General features: G+C 53.6%; 1 protein-coding gene across 1 annotated transcript; it reads right to left on the reverse strand.

Annotated features, from left to right (window-relative positions):
• Positions 1 to 7,477: 7,477 nt before the first annotated feature.
• LOC141478614 (elongin-A-like) lies at positions 7,478 to 13,032 on the reverse strand. The gene is made up of 11 exons (XM_074167642.1): positions 12,929 to 13,032; positions 12,414 to 12,600; positions 11,056 to 11,159; positions 10,263 to 10,674; positions 9,886 to 10,000; positions 9,363 to 9,512; positions 9,038 to 9,132; positions 8,580 to 8,754; positions 8,261 to 8,372; positions 7,824 to 7,972; positions 7,478 to 7,539 (listed from the first exon to the last, which is right to left on the reverse strand). Exons 1-11 carry the CDS (start codon positions 13,030 to 13,032, stop codon positions 7,478 to 7,480), a joined length of 1,665 nt encoding a protein of 554 aa, XP_074023743.1.
• Positions 13,033 to 13,364: the final 332 nt, after the last annotated feature.

Consider the following 13,364-nt stretch of genomic DNA (forward strand, 5'->3'; position numbering starts at 1 on the left):
GGACAGAGATACTCACCAGTTGGACTGTTTTTTTGGGGAAAAACCCAAATTTTCCTTCCCGATGGGGCCGAAAAAGCCTCCAGTGGCCGAAGGGTAACACTGGGGGTGGGAAGGGGCGGTGGAAGTTGGTGGCGGAAGACTGAGTGATGTTTTGCTGGGAAATAGGGACTGGTTTTGCCCCAACTCACCACGTTTTCCCTCTTTTGAAGCGTTTGTTGCGCCGTATCCATTCCCGACGTGCCTTCCTCACCCTCCTCTTCCTCCCCCTTTCAGCCGCATCAATGTTGGGGACCAGTTTCAGGCAGAGCTCCCTGCCCTGCAGGACAGATCCTGCTTGGGACAGGAGGAAGAAGAGCGAGCCTCCCTTGTCTGGAAGCCGTGGGGTGACATTGAATCCAACCCCGAGACTCAGGAGAAAGGTTTGTCTTAAACCTTTTCTTTGGGGAATCGGGAAAATTCCACCTTCTCAGAGTTACTTGATAGGGCGTTTGGGTTCTCTCCCGTCTTGTCTTGACCCCGTAGCGATCGAGGGAAGGAGATGGCTAATTTTTGGGAGGAAAGTGGCTAAATAAGAGCCGATGGTGCTCTCGGGAGCATCTTCCATGAGAAAGGGGGGGTTTTGGCGGTCCCAGCTCATCTGCAGCCAGGGAGGAGTTTCTCTCTGGAGATCCTGCTCCAAAAGCTGCTCTTCCTGTGGCAATAGTTGGAATATGGGCCTTTTTTCTGGGACTTTTCTGGTTTCCGGTCTGTTTTCTGCCCTTCCTCCATTTCCCATCCATCTCCTGTGGCATTTTTTCTCCTTTTTGGAGGAAAACCGGACTCGTTGGTGTTTTTTCTTGCCTTTGTAGTTTCAAAGCTGCTGAAGATGGCCTCTTCCAGCGGCAGAGCCGGGGCAGGGCTGAACGCGGAGCTGGCTCTGCATTGCCTGCACGAGGCTCGGGGCAACGTTGCGGTAGGGAGCAGCGCTTCCCCCTGAAGAACCCGCTTTGTGACTGGTTTGAGCTGGGAGTTGCTCTGAGTTGGCTCTTCCAGGGGCCGGAATCTCTTTGCTCAAGGCGCCGGGTGCTGCCTGTGGCAGCGTTAAGGTCTGGTGGGGTGACAGAGCCCGTCCCGGTGCATCCATTGGAACTTGTTTGGATTCTGGGACAGTTGCGAGAATGGAATTTCCCTTTTTCCTTTTTTTGCCCTTTTTCCTCCTCTGCCAAAGGAACTGATGTCTTTTTTTCCCCATTAAATCTGGCAGGAAGCTCTGGAAATGCTGCGCTCTGGGCCCCCCCGGAGACCCGAATGCCACCCCTTGGCTGATTACCATTACGCAGGTAAATGGGAGGAGAACAGATCCCTTGGCTTTGGGATTTATCCTTTAAAATGTCAGTTTTGGGTGGGGAAAATAGTAGTTTTAATCTATTTGTGGGGCTTTTTGAGGCAGGGAAATGCCTCTTCTAATAATTTACCCGTGGCTGTTTATCCCAAGGCTCAGACACTTGGACCCGGCGGGAACAGCAGCTCTTTAAAGAGGCTTTTTACATACATAAGAAGAATTTTCGCCTCATCCAGAAGGAGGTAAAGCCGTTGGAGCGGGCCGGAGCTCGTTAGCAGGGAGGCTTTTAACCCAGAAAGCCCTATTTTCAATCCCCCGTTGGAATCCTGTCCTTAGGACCCTTCTTCCTGCTAAAAACCCAGCGGGAGAAGACATCATTGCCCTCATTTGTAATGCAAGGGAGTCTTTAATATCCCTGGATTTCTCCCCATAGATCCAGACAAAAACCGTGGCCCAGTGCGTTGAATATTACTACAGCCACAAGAAGAAGATCCGTTTTGGCTGCACCCGACCTCGCCTCATGCAGAAAAGGGTCAAGAGAGTCCAGGATGAGGAGGAAAAAGCCAAAGGCGAGGTAAAAAAACTGCTGGGGGGGGTTTGTTTCCTCGACAAATCCATCTGCTCAAACGTTCCTTGACAGGAAACAGGGATTTCGTTCGCAGAAATAGATATTATTTTAATTTTTTGTGGGTGGGGAAGCAAGGTTGCTGTGTGGCTTCAGTGCGTCAGAATTGCACCTTTTCAGCCCCATTGATAGATTTTGTGGAGGAAAGTGCTTTTCCGCTTGGGACAGTGGAAATAATACATTTTTTCTTCCAAGTTGTGGCTTTGCACCCCGTTTTCCCGTTGGTTTTTTGAGTGTTTAGTGCTCAGACTTTACGTGGGCTGATAAGCCGCGTGAAATCCATGGCAAAAAAATCTTATTTATTTGCCTTTTTGAGACATTTCAAGTTAGTTTTTGCCCATTTTGCAGGCCATTTGCCACCAGAAGAAGAGGCCGCGTTTTATGACCAAAGACAAGCCCATGCCGGGGCATCACCAACTTCATCCCCACAGCGCCTGCGGCTCCTCTGGGGATCCCGGGACCTCCCTGTGCTGGGACTTGCCCTGAGGTGAGTGCGGAAGGTCAGCCCTCCCTTTTTCGTCCCCAAATGCCTCCTTTGAGCTCAAAAAACAACCCAGTGTGGGGGGCAGAGGGGGAGGGCAGCTGGAGGATTGCCCTTGTTGGATTGCCCTTGCCCCAGGGCTCCTTGGTGGTTTCATTTGATTTTCAACCCAAACGAATCTGTATTTTTGGAGTCAGGGAGACCTTCCCCAGAGCCGTGAGGTTCAGAGCGGCCCCTCCTTGTGCAAAAGCCTCAGGTTTCCCCTTTTTGCCCAGGACAAACTCAAGTTCCATTGAGTTTTGTGGCCCGAGGCTTGCACACTCCAGTCCCTCACAGCCAGCAAAATGCCTCCAGTTTTAATTTCACCTCATTTGCAGTGATCAACCAATTATTTTCACATTTTAACCGGCAACAATTCATCTTCTTTAACCACTGACATCCAGAACGGTGTCGTTTTGCGGCCAAACAAACCAGGAATTCACACAAGTAGGAAATGACGAAGCTCGGTCTAATGAATTTCTAGAGAAAGGATGTAAAAACCCCTTTTTTTCTCTCATTTCCAGAGTATTTGAGAAGATCCCGACGAGAAACACCCCAATGAGGCTCCATCCCCCCCGGGCTGTTTGAAAGGCCCCGGGCACCGACACCGACCCACCGGCGGGGCCATTTTTCCCTGCATGGCGGGCCTGTGCTGGTGACTGGGAGCGCTCCCTGCCCTCCCTGCCAACAACAGCCCATCCCAGCAGGGAGAGCTCCATGTGCCCCTTGTCCCCCCCAGACCTCCAAGGCCCCCGGCCCTCCCTCCCATCGTTGCCACCCCTCAGCACTGGCAGCTCCCTGTCGTCCCTGCACCCCCCAGAAAGCCAGCCCCCCCAGCCCCAGAGCCACCAACTGTCCCGTGATGACAGCCTGTCTCTCCTGTCCCTTCGGGAGCCCCTGGACTCCTGGCCCCCCCTGCCCCCCCTGAGCCATGGCCAGGGCCAGGCGTGCTCTCCCAAGGAAGACAGAGCAGAGGTGCCAGGCTGGATGGGAGGGAGAGGAGCCGGCAGGGACAGGGACAAGGCTGCGGAGGGACATGGCCTGCTTTGGGCCGGGGACACGGATGCTTCTCCTGGAGGGAGGGCAAGAAGAGAGACAAAGGAGAGCGACTGGGAGATGGAGATGAGCTCCTGCACCCTCCTCGCACACCTGCCAAAAATAAAGGCTTTTCCCTCTCTTCATTTATTGCATTTTGTTGGTGATGTCACCATCCCAGCCCCAGGATCCTGAGGCGCGGAACAGACTCTACAACTCGCAGAGAGTTATAAATCAGACATGTTTATTGCGGCGCCGGGTGCAAGGGGGATCGCTCCTCTAAACTTGCACACTGGCTCGTAAAACAAGCATCTATTTATGACAAAAAGCATACATATTCATTAGTGTGGGTGGGGTTATCATAATTAATTCTAAGAAAAGGCGTTACTATTCTATTTATTTCTAGGAACTCATTATCATAAGTCTCCTCCCCTTGCCCCATGCCTACTGTCGCCCGGTGGTCGTGGGCTGGGGTCTTCTGGAGGAAGGCTCATAGTCTTCTTCACCGTGTACTTTTACCTTTGGCTTAGAATGCTGGGCTGGCTGGACCTCAAACCGCGGGACTGGTCCCGACCAGATGGACACTGCACCCAGACAGTTGGGTTCCTCCTTAGGGTGCAGGCTGTTCCTGCTATCCTATACACAAGGCCAGCTCCTTATCTTGGAATGCTGGGCTCCTGGGCTCCGAGGTGTGCTCTTTGCCAAGCTGTACTAAATCTACACTAACGACCTTGTCATCTTGTCATCTCGTACAGAATCCTAGTGCAATAAATATAATTACTGCGACGAAGAGCTGCTTAAGCCATATAAAATTAGGTAACCATGATGTAAGCTTTTCCCAGAGCTTAGTAAAACCTAGGGAAGCACCACCTTGGGCCACTTGGTGTCAGACCTTTGCGTGTTCTCAAATTTTCTGGATATCGGTTTCCATCTTACCTGACTCATCGACATAAGTGCAGCAGCTTGTGTGGGTCAGAGCACAGACTCCTCCTACATCAGCTGTTATTATATCTAGGGCCATTCTGCTTCGTATGACCGTGCCCTTCAGGGATTCTAGTTCCTTGCCCAAACGGGAAAGGGCATCAGCAGTTGAGTTTGCTGTTATTTCCATTTCCGCCGAAATATTTACTATGGCCCGTTCCGGTTGGTACACACCTAGTGAAGGAAGCAGAACTCTGACAAAACTGTAAAATCCGGTGTTACATCTAAGTAAAGGGTTGGAGATTGTTCGTCGATTGAATTGTCTCCAAACGCCCCGTACAATACCTCTCGTACCATCTCTGTGGAACATTTGCAATGGAGGAGCTAGATAACCCATAGTGCAGTCTCCTGTCCGATGTCGTGGCAGCTGTTTCTAGCCTTTAAATCTCTGCAGAGCCACCAATACCCCTCCGGTAGGTTACAGGTAGCATTTATAGCCGGGGAAGTATCGGCAGCGCTTCTGCCGTACAAGTATTGTGCCCGCTTCTGTTCTCCTTCTCCCGGAGAAGCTTTTGTAGAGTTTATTGGCTTGTCAACACTAGTTATGTTCCCTTTGACCAAAGCTGTTGTGGGCCAGTTGCCGAGGTCCGTACGGCTAAATTGCCCTGGTGATGCTCCCGCAGGGTTGTAACTTATGTACGGCACAGAGCGGTTTGCTAATGCTAAAGTGTAGGTTACTTGCTCTAATGAAGAGCTTTCCGTCCAACAGGAGTGTGAGGATTTAACCTTTTCATACGGATTTATGTCTGTCCAGTTGCTTACAGGAACTCCAGAAAGTGGGGAATCAAAGTCATCAGCTTGCTCACGTATCCAACAGTCACTAACATTGGTATATTTTACAACACTCTTTACAAGGGATGCGTAAGCATTCGCGTTAATGGATGCAGCCACAGCACAGTAAGGCTACAAGAGTCCAGATTTCTGTCTTTGGAGATGAAGTTTTAAAGGTCCGGTAGGCGTCGACTCCTGTCGTGGTTTAGGTTTAGGGGCTTTCTCCACTCTGGTATGATGTGTCCATGAGGCTTGTTCTTCAATCTTGGCTGCCGTGTGAGAAGTCAGCAGCACCTGGAACGGACCTTCCTATTTCGGCTTTAAAGGTGAATCTGAAAGAGATCTAATGTACACATAATAGATGATTCATAGATTGGTCCAGGCCGGAAGGGACCTCCAAAGGTCATCTAGTCCGACCTCCCCGCAGTCAGCAGGGACACCCCCAACTAGACCAGGTTGCCCAGGGCCCTGTCGAGCCTCACCTTGAATATCTCCAGGGAAGGGGCCTCAACCACCTCCCTGGGCAACGTGTTCCAGTGCTCCACCACCCTCATGGTAGAGAACTTTTTCCTGATATCCAATCTAAATCTCCCCTTCTCCAACTTAAAACCATTGCCCCTCATCCTGTCACTGCTGGCCTTTGTAAACAGACCCTCCCCAGCCTTCCTGTAGCCCCCCCTCAGGTACTACATGTACCCGGCATTGCTCTGACCCAGGGGCAGCACCTTGCGATTCTGACACCGTTGGGTGTCCCAGCACCCAGCGAGGGGGCGCAGCGTGGGAGAAACCAGCGTCACTCTGCAGCTCCTCCGTCCTTCCAGGGTGCCAGGAGGAAAAAGAAACCGTAACTGGTACAGGGCTGAGCGTAGCTACGTGCTGCCTCTTCTCGAGAGAAACGGGGCGCTGGTTTCAAAGAGAAGGTGCCGTTTGATTGAGACACTGGCTCTGCTGCCTGGAATCCAGCCTGCAGCGGGGTTAGCAGGCTGCAGAAGGATCCTTACTTCCCCCCAACCCCGGTCAAGTGGCTTCAGATTCAAAGACTCAAACCCTTCCTTCTTCCAAAGAGGGGGCAGAGGAAAACGTACAGGGAAGAGACACGATTTAAGCACCAGCTTCCAAACTGGAAAGAAATCCTTCCCGGTTCCACACAGAAAACGAGAGAAAAGGGTTCCTTCTTTCCACCTAAAGAGGCAAACCGATGCCTTCGTTGATATCGTAGAGTCCCAGATACCAGGTTGGAAGGGACCTCAAGGGTCACTGGCCCAACCTTTGGATGCGAGGGTGATCTGGCTGCGACATCTGTCACCCCGTGGATCGCCAGGGTTGATTCGGCTGGTCTGGCTGGCGAGGGGGGTGTCCCCTCTCCACTCCATGGGCGTCCCTCCCAAAAACGCACGCTGGGTCAAAGGGGACGACCTTCCCCGATAGAGACGCGCCATTCATCAGTCAAGGGTACAGGGAAGCTTTGCTCCCCCGCGAGAACCTCCAAACCATTGATACTTAAAAAGTGCTTTGAACAACAGAGGCAGACAAAGTCCCCTCTCCAAAAAAGTCAAAATCTGACTTGCTGCACAGTAAGATTTCTCCCAAAACCCCTCGGAGTTTTCTTCCGGTAGCCAGCAGAAGACAACAGGAGCAGAGAACAAGTCCCCACTGGCTCTTGCCATCCCTGCACAGCAACGTAAGCATCTGTACGAGATCTACGGTAACAGCAGAGAGAAGGGCGAGAGACGAGATTTCATGAACGTACACGAGGAGAGAGCAAAGCCTCGGGACGTGATGCACTTGCCAAAGGATCGATGAGCAGACGGGCCACCGGTCTGACCTGTCCCAGAGAGTCCAGGTACCAGCTCACGAGGAAAGAGTCCCGCGAGACCCAGTGTCCACTCAGACACAGGGATTCCTGCCAGCTCCAGGCACAGAGAGGCCGGCCCTCGTACTGCATTGCGAGGGGGGAGACTACGGGAGGAGATATGGGGCAAAATATCAAGTAAAACCATCTTATCATTTATTAAGAGGTTAAAAAGTCAATATTCTCAGGATCTTCCACTCTCCGCTGGTGCGAAGACTTGACATGTTCTCGGGAGATGCTGTACACCCTTCTTTTGACAGATGACAAAGCTGCAGCCTCCCGAGAGTCCAAAGAAAAGGGCTTTTGGGGGACCTTCTCCTCCATCAGTGCCACGCGTCCCCAAGAGGGAAAGTCCCGGGTCTGGGCTGCAGCTTATCTCTGAGAGCACCTCTTTTTGAAGTCTTTGACAGACTGTGCCATCAAGGGTGCAATTTCTGCAACAGAGAAAGAAAAAAGAAAACACAAATCAACCCCAAAGCCCCTCCCATGAAAGCAGCAGCCACAGAGGAGGGGAGCAGAGAGCAGTTCCAAGCTGCAGCCCTGGCAAAGCAGACCCAAGGCAGGCGTGAGCGTTGGAACAGCCTTTATCCTCTCCTTGGGGAGAGGAGAGAGGCCACCAACATCCCCCCTCCTGCAGAGCCGGCAGAAGCAGCAGATTCCTGCGTTTGTGAAGGAGGAGCTCAGGGAGACTCAGGGACGTTCCGGGGTTTGTACTTACTCTTCGCTGGTGGTTTCCTGGGGTCCCAGGAGGAGAAGGTGCTGGCTGAGGATGGGACAGAGCGGGCACTGCTGGTGCTGGGCCCATCACAGGACTTCTCGCTCACACGAGGGTGGCTTTCGGTGGATGCGCACAGGACTGGTTTTGTTCTGAAAAAGAGACGGGACAGGCGTTTCAGGAAAGGATTCGCTGTGGTTTGATGCAATTCTTCAGGTACAAGCCACGTGTGTTAACAGCAGCATGGCTGAGACCACACGGCACCAGCAGGGACCAGGACCTCCAGGCTTCCCAGCAAGACAGAGGCCATTACAGTTACAGGTTTCCCTGGAAAAGGGCCTCCCGAGGACACAGTGTCCCTTCCTGCCAGGACACGGCGCCTGCAGGAATGCCGAGGAGAAGAGGCCCTGAACAGCAAGCGCTCCTTGAGAAACACTCACTTGCTCTTCTCTGGCACAAGAGCTCCTCCAGTCCCAAACATCTCCTGTCTCCGTCGTACGTCCCGAGGGGCCTTTGGCGGGGAGGCCAGAAGCATGGTTTTGGCTGCTTGACCTGTAGGAGGCCAAAGGGAAACATTGCTGAGATGCAGCTGATGATAAATGGGGCTCCTCGGTTCCTGTCTTAGTAGAGAACAGAGAGTTAAGCAGCTCCTAAATTGGACCGGAGTTAAACCAGCCACTCGGGAAGACTTTCCCCACACAAAGACGTCCCCTCGGCAGCATTCCCAGAGCCCTCTCCCATCGTTCAGCCCTTCCTTACCTTTGTTGGCCTGAGCTGAGCCGATCTTCTGGGCTAACTTGAGCAGCCGCTGCTCCCGTGCCTCCTGGAGGCGGAGGTACATCTCCCGCCAGGACTCGGACTCTTTGGGCTCCTCGTTCTTAAAGTCTCGGAGACATCGGTTGCGCCAGAGCCGTTCTGTATCTTCAATGAGGACCTGAAACAAACCCACCCGTGAGCTGGGATCCCCCCGGACACCTTCACTCCCCTCTCCCTCGGCACGGGCTGGCGCCAGCGGCACTGGAACAGCAGCGAGGGCAAGGCAGCTTTGGGAGCAACGTGCAGCAAGAGAGGGGCAGATGCCGACTCCAGGAACTCCGGACTAGCAAAAGCCACCTCTGGCTGCAAAGGGCGCTGTGCTTGACTATTCATCTATCGCAGATGAGGACAGAAGGTCCCTCCCGCGTGTCACCAGCCCTTCCCCAGGCCCAGGCACTCACATGGTGACGTTCCTCGGCGCCACAAAGCTGCTCTCGGACAGTGCATCTGTCCAACGCTGGCTCCAGCCCAGGGACACCACCCGCTTCACAGATCGCTAGAGAGAAGCAAGATGCAGAGCATTTATCCTGCCCCTTCCTCACCAAGGAAAAAGGCTCGACTCCTTGAATGCAGTGGAAACCGCTGCAGCCGCTGCACAAGAGGAGGGGAAGGAGAAAGGGACCGTGGGTGCCGTAGCTCTGGTGGGTCATCAGGCACCAGTGTCTCCAAGTGCCTGCGCAGGGCTCCATTTACCACTATTTCCAGTGCTTGAGGAACGGTACTTACAGTCAATGCTGTTGGTGACGACTGGGACACACAGCTGAGAAGGAGTCCTTGGGACTCGGGCAGTTTTAAGGCCTGAAAACACGGGCGTCTTTGAATACAGCCGGCGGCCTGTGAAGCCCCCTTCGATCTCTTCAGCTGCTGAGTAAACCGCTGTGAAGTGGAAGACTCGGGGTAAGAAGGGAACAGAGCAAAGAAGAGCCCAGCCTGAGGAATGGCACAGGAGACACAAATCAGAGTCCCCCAGAAGCAACGCCAAGGGCCGAGGCTTCTCTCTGAGACCCACAACCCGGTTCAGGAAGGGCAAGGCCAAAGCCCGAGCCTCCAGAAGGGTCAGCAAAGGCTCTTCCTCGTTTCTGCCAGAGCACGTGGGAGAGAAGCCGCCGCTTGGCTGAAACCCGGGCTCTGGGCACCAAGAGGCGGGAGAGCGGACGCCAACGGGAAGATTTGAACGCAGCCACCATCCACTCCCTCTCACAAAGAGTGGCTGCAGCCCATTTCAGCCCAATTTGCCTGCCCAACATACCTCTCCTTTTCTTCTGGGAGCAGGGAACGGACTCAGCAGCAGGAAGAGGGCTGCAGCTGGCCTGGAGCGGCGGCAGGGGGATCTCCGGGAGCTTTATGTCCACATCGAGAAGTATCTGGAAAGAGACGATGGTCATGCAAGTTACATACCCGTAACATGGATATGAGGCACCTTTTCAGCATCGTAAAAGGCTGCTAAGATTATAAAAACGCTTTCTGAAGGGGAAAGCGTTTCAAAGTTGAGCAACAAGACTCGGCAGGCAAGGTTTTACAGAGCCAGCACCTCTAAGGGGAAAACAAAGAAGCCCCAGAGGGCAGAGGACCGAGAGCAGCTGGTCCCACATCCTTGGTTCACTTGCAGACCCTTCAGAACCTTACCCTCTTTGGTTTAGGAGCCTCTGGTGGCTCCTGCTCTGCCCTTTTCTCATTGCTGCGCTTGCGGCTGGGGCTTTGGCGACTGGAGCAGGAGCTGTCGACGCTGGGGTGGCACAGCAAATGGGCGCTGTGCCGTTGCTCTTCCTCCCCAGCCGACACAGAGGCTTTGACCGCTCGCTTCTTTTTCTTTTTCTGGGGCTGGTCATAGGTGAGGTACTCCTCAAAGGACATGGTGGGGGGTTTAAAGTCCTCTTCCTCTTCATCCTCCCCCAGAATGGAGGAAAAGCCTGTCGATTTTTTGGACGCGTCAGTGTATTTGCGCTTCCTCTGTGACGTCTCCAGGCTCAGCTTGGTCTTTTCCACTTTGCCTCGTTCGGAGTCCCGACTTTTTTCCTTCTCAGCTTGTTTGTTTTCTCTGAAGGGATAAAAACCCCAAAATCGTTAGATTAAAACATGGGCAGCAAGCAGATTGCATCTCTTGCTTTATTAAAGGCCCTTTGCTGGCCTTGAAAGGCCTTTGAAAGCTGTTAATTGCTTCATCAAACCGCAAATTCTTGGCAGTCGGTCCCTACGTTCACCCAAAACTGCGGCCACCAGCAGCCCAACGCTCCGTGGCCAGCAGAGGCAGGAATTTCTGCCAAAGCGAGGCACAAACCCCATCCAGAGTCAGCACGCTTGTCTCACGAGCCTTCCCAGAGCCTCCCCTTTTATTACCTCCGGTCAGAGAAGTTTCTCCTCCCCACGGCAAAACCAGAACAAAGCTTCTCCATCAAGATCACCAACCAGCTTCACTCACCTCAGTGCCTCTTGGCACAGCCGCTCCAGCTTCTGCCACGCAGCCTGGAAATTCGCCTCAAAGTCTGCGTCCGGCTCGGTCACAGCGTTCCCAAGAGGCGTCTCCTTCAGGAGAGAGCCCGGACGTCAGTTCATCTTGGCAAGACACGCGGCATCCTCACCTCTGCTCAACTTCCCACAGGGTGAATAAAGTTAACCCCTGCCCGTCCCCGCCAGGTAGAAATAAACCCCCTCGATCTAATGGCAAAGATACCCCAAATCATAAATTATGTTTTCAGCAGCCATTGTAGCGTTTACTAGCGTTCTGTAAATCAAAGATGAGTTAACTCTGCCTTAGACAAACATTAATTGTTTGTAGCCATAACCCAAGTTAGTATTTACCATGACCGCGGGTAAGTTCGATGACAGAAGACTTCACTAATAATCATCAGGATTATTACTTCTGATAACTAATAAACTATCAAACTAATAAACTAATAATCTAATAAACTATTAAACTATTAAACTAGTAATCTAAACTAATATTAGTTCTAATAATAATTCTAATAATGTAATGCCGATTCCGTTAGCGTCAGGAATGGCTCCGACTCTCAGGTCTCGGTCAAGGGTGAAGCTTGGTGAGGAGCTGAGGACGAGCGAGTGTCCTCCGAGGCTTCCCCCTGACACGCTCCTTGGCGCTGCCTTTTATCTCTAGAACCGCATCACAATCGCGCCTGTGAGACGGGGCTGGAGCAGGTGGCCGAGGGAACAGGCCCCATTCCCGGGGAGGCAGCTTTGCCGGGGCAAAGACTTATCCCGGGACTTGAGAGACACCCGGGAAGCGGCAGAGATTTCACAGCTCTTACCCCAAGAACGTCCAGCGCGACGGGCACCTCAGGCAGCCTCTCCAGAGCTTCTGTTCACCAGAAACCACTGCCCCATCGCCATTATATTTAGGAGTTCGTTGCCATGACCAAAGTCCTTCTGGTTTGCTTTGGAAGAGCGAAACACTGATCCCAACAGTAACGGTGTGTTTTATGCACCGGAGCTGTGTGTCCAGGCTGCCACCCCGCTGCCTTGCCCCCTCCTCCCAGCGCAAATGGCCCAGGGAGCAGGAGGAGCAGCTTCCCTCACTCCTGTGGCCAGCGACGAGCTGTCACCGGGGCCAGGAGCAGGGGATTCAACATTCCGCACCCCAAAAAGCTCTGGGCTGCAGGCACAGGAACCCCCGCGGCTCCGGGGAGATGGGTGTCAGAGCAGAGCTCTCACCCGACAAGGGCAGGAGGGAGACGGGGAGGCAAATCCTGCTCTGGGGCACCTTTGAGATGCCAGGGAAGGAACTGCCCTCTGCTAACGATTTCCTAACAGCGGGCACCTCGCCAGCAGCTGGATGGAGTGCGGCGCCTGCGCTCGGGAGGAGCAGCCCCCTACACCCCCCCAGGCCCGTGGGTCGGCATCGTACTTGGTGGGGTACTCCAGCTCCCCCGTCGGACCCCGGTTCAGGCTGAACGTCTGCTCCGGTTCCCTGGCCGTGTCATCAAAGGACATGTGAGGAATGTTCCTGAACCTGGGAAGAGAGGGAGGAAGCCCAGGAAGGGGTTATTAACACACAGGGCAGCTCGTCGGTTCCCTCCCAGCCATTCCCACTACCCCCATTGCTCTCAACAATGAGAAACGGGATTTGCTCTGTCTTCTACGGGTGAAAATACCAACCGGTGCTGCCCCAAACGCTCCCCACAACAAGGGGAAGAGCCGCTGAAGAGCCAGTGCCTGGGGGCGCCCGGCTCCTCGCTCTCGGCTGCAGCCTCAGCACAGGGACCTGGAATCACCCCATTCCCACAGCACTCGGGCTCCCAACCTCCCCAGGGGAGCTGGGCTTCAGGGCGCCTCCTCACACTTCCAACAACCCCAGCCACCGGGCCACATCCCACACCCTTTCCTTCCAGAGCTCCAGGTCCTCAGACACCAAGCACAGCACAGCCTTTTGACCTCTTCCCATGTCGTACATTAACTCCTGTTAAAAACATTCCCTTATTCCCTTCCCAGCAGACCTCATCCTGCCCTCACCACCGAACCACAGCCCCAGGGAGGCCCCATCCACCTCTGCTGCCCCACCACATTCCTTCTTGTCTCCGGCTTTGGCTGCTGCTGACACTTCCAAGTGCTGAGAGAGCTGGCAGATGTTATCGCTGGGCCACTCTCTATCATCTTTGAAAGGTCATGGAGAACAGGAGAGGTGCCTGAAGACTGGAGGAAGGCCAACATCACTCCAGTCTTCAAAAAGGGCAAGAAGGAGGACACCGGGAACTACAGACCACTTAGTCTCACCTC

Source organism: Numenius arquata, unplaced genomic scaffold (assembly GCF_964106895.1).
Source record: "Numenius arquata unplaced genomic scaffold, bNumArq3.hap1.1 HAP1_SCAFFOLD_38, whole genome shotgun sequence".
Lineage (NCBI taxonomy): Eukaryota > Metazoa > Chordata > Aves > Charadriiformes > Scolopacidae > Numenius > Numenius arquata.

Bases quoted from the DNA above. Each gene is read 5' to 3' on its own strand.
- LOC141478614 (XM_074167642.1), bottom strand. From the start codon at position 13,032: ATGGGAAGAGGTCAAAAGGCTGTGCTGTGCTTGGTGTCTGAGGACCTG. The intron at 12,601-12,928 runs GTGAGGAGGCGC...CTCTCTTCCCAG, and splicing joins TGGCTGGGGTTGTTGGAAGT to GTTCAGGAACATTCCTCACA. The intron at 10,001-10,262 runs GTAAGGTTCTGA...GTCTCTTTCCAG, and splicing joins AGGCTCCTAAACCAAAGAGG to ATACTTCTCGATGTGGACAT.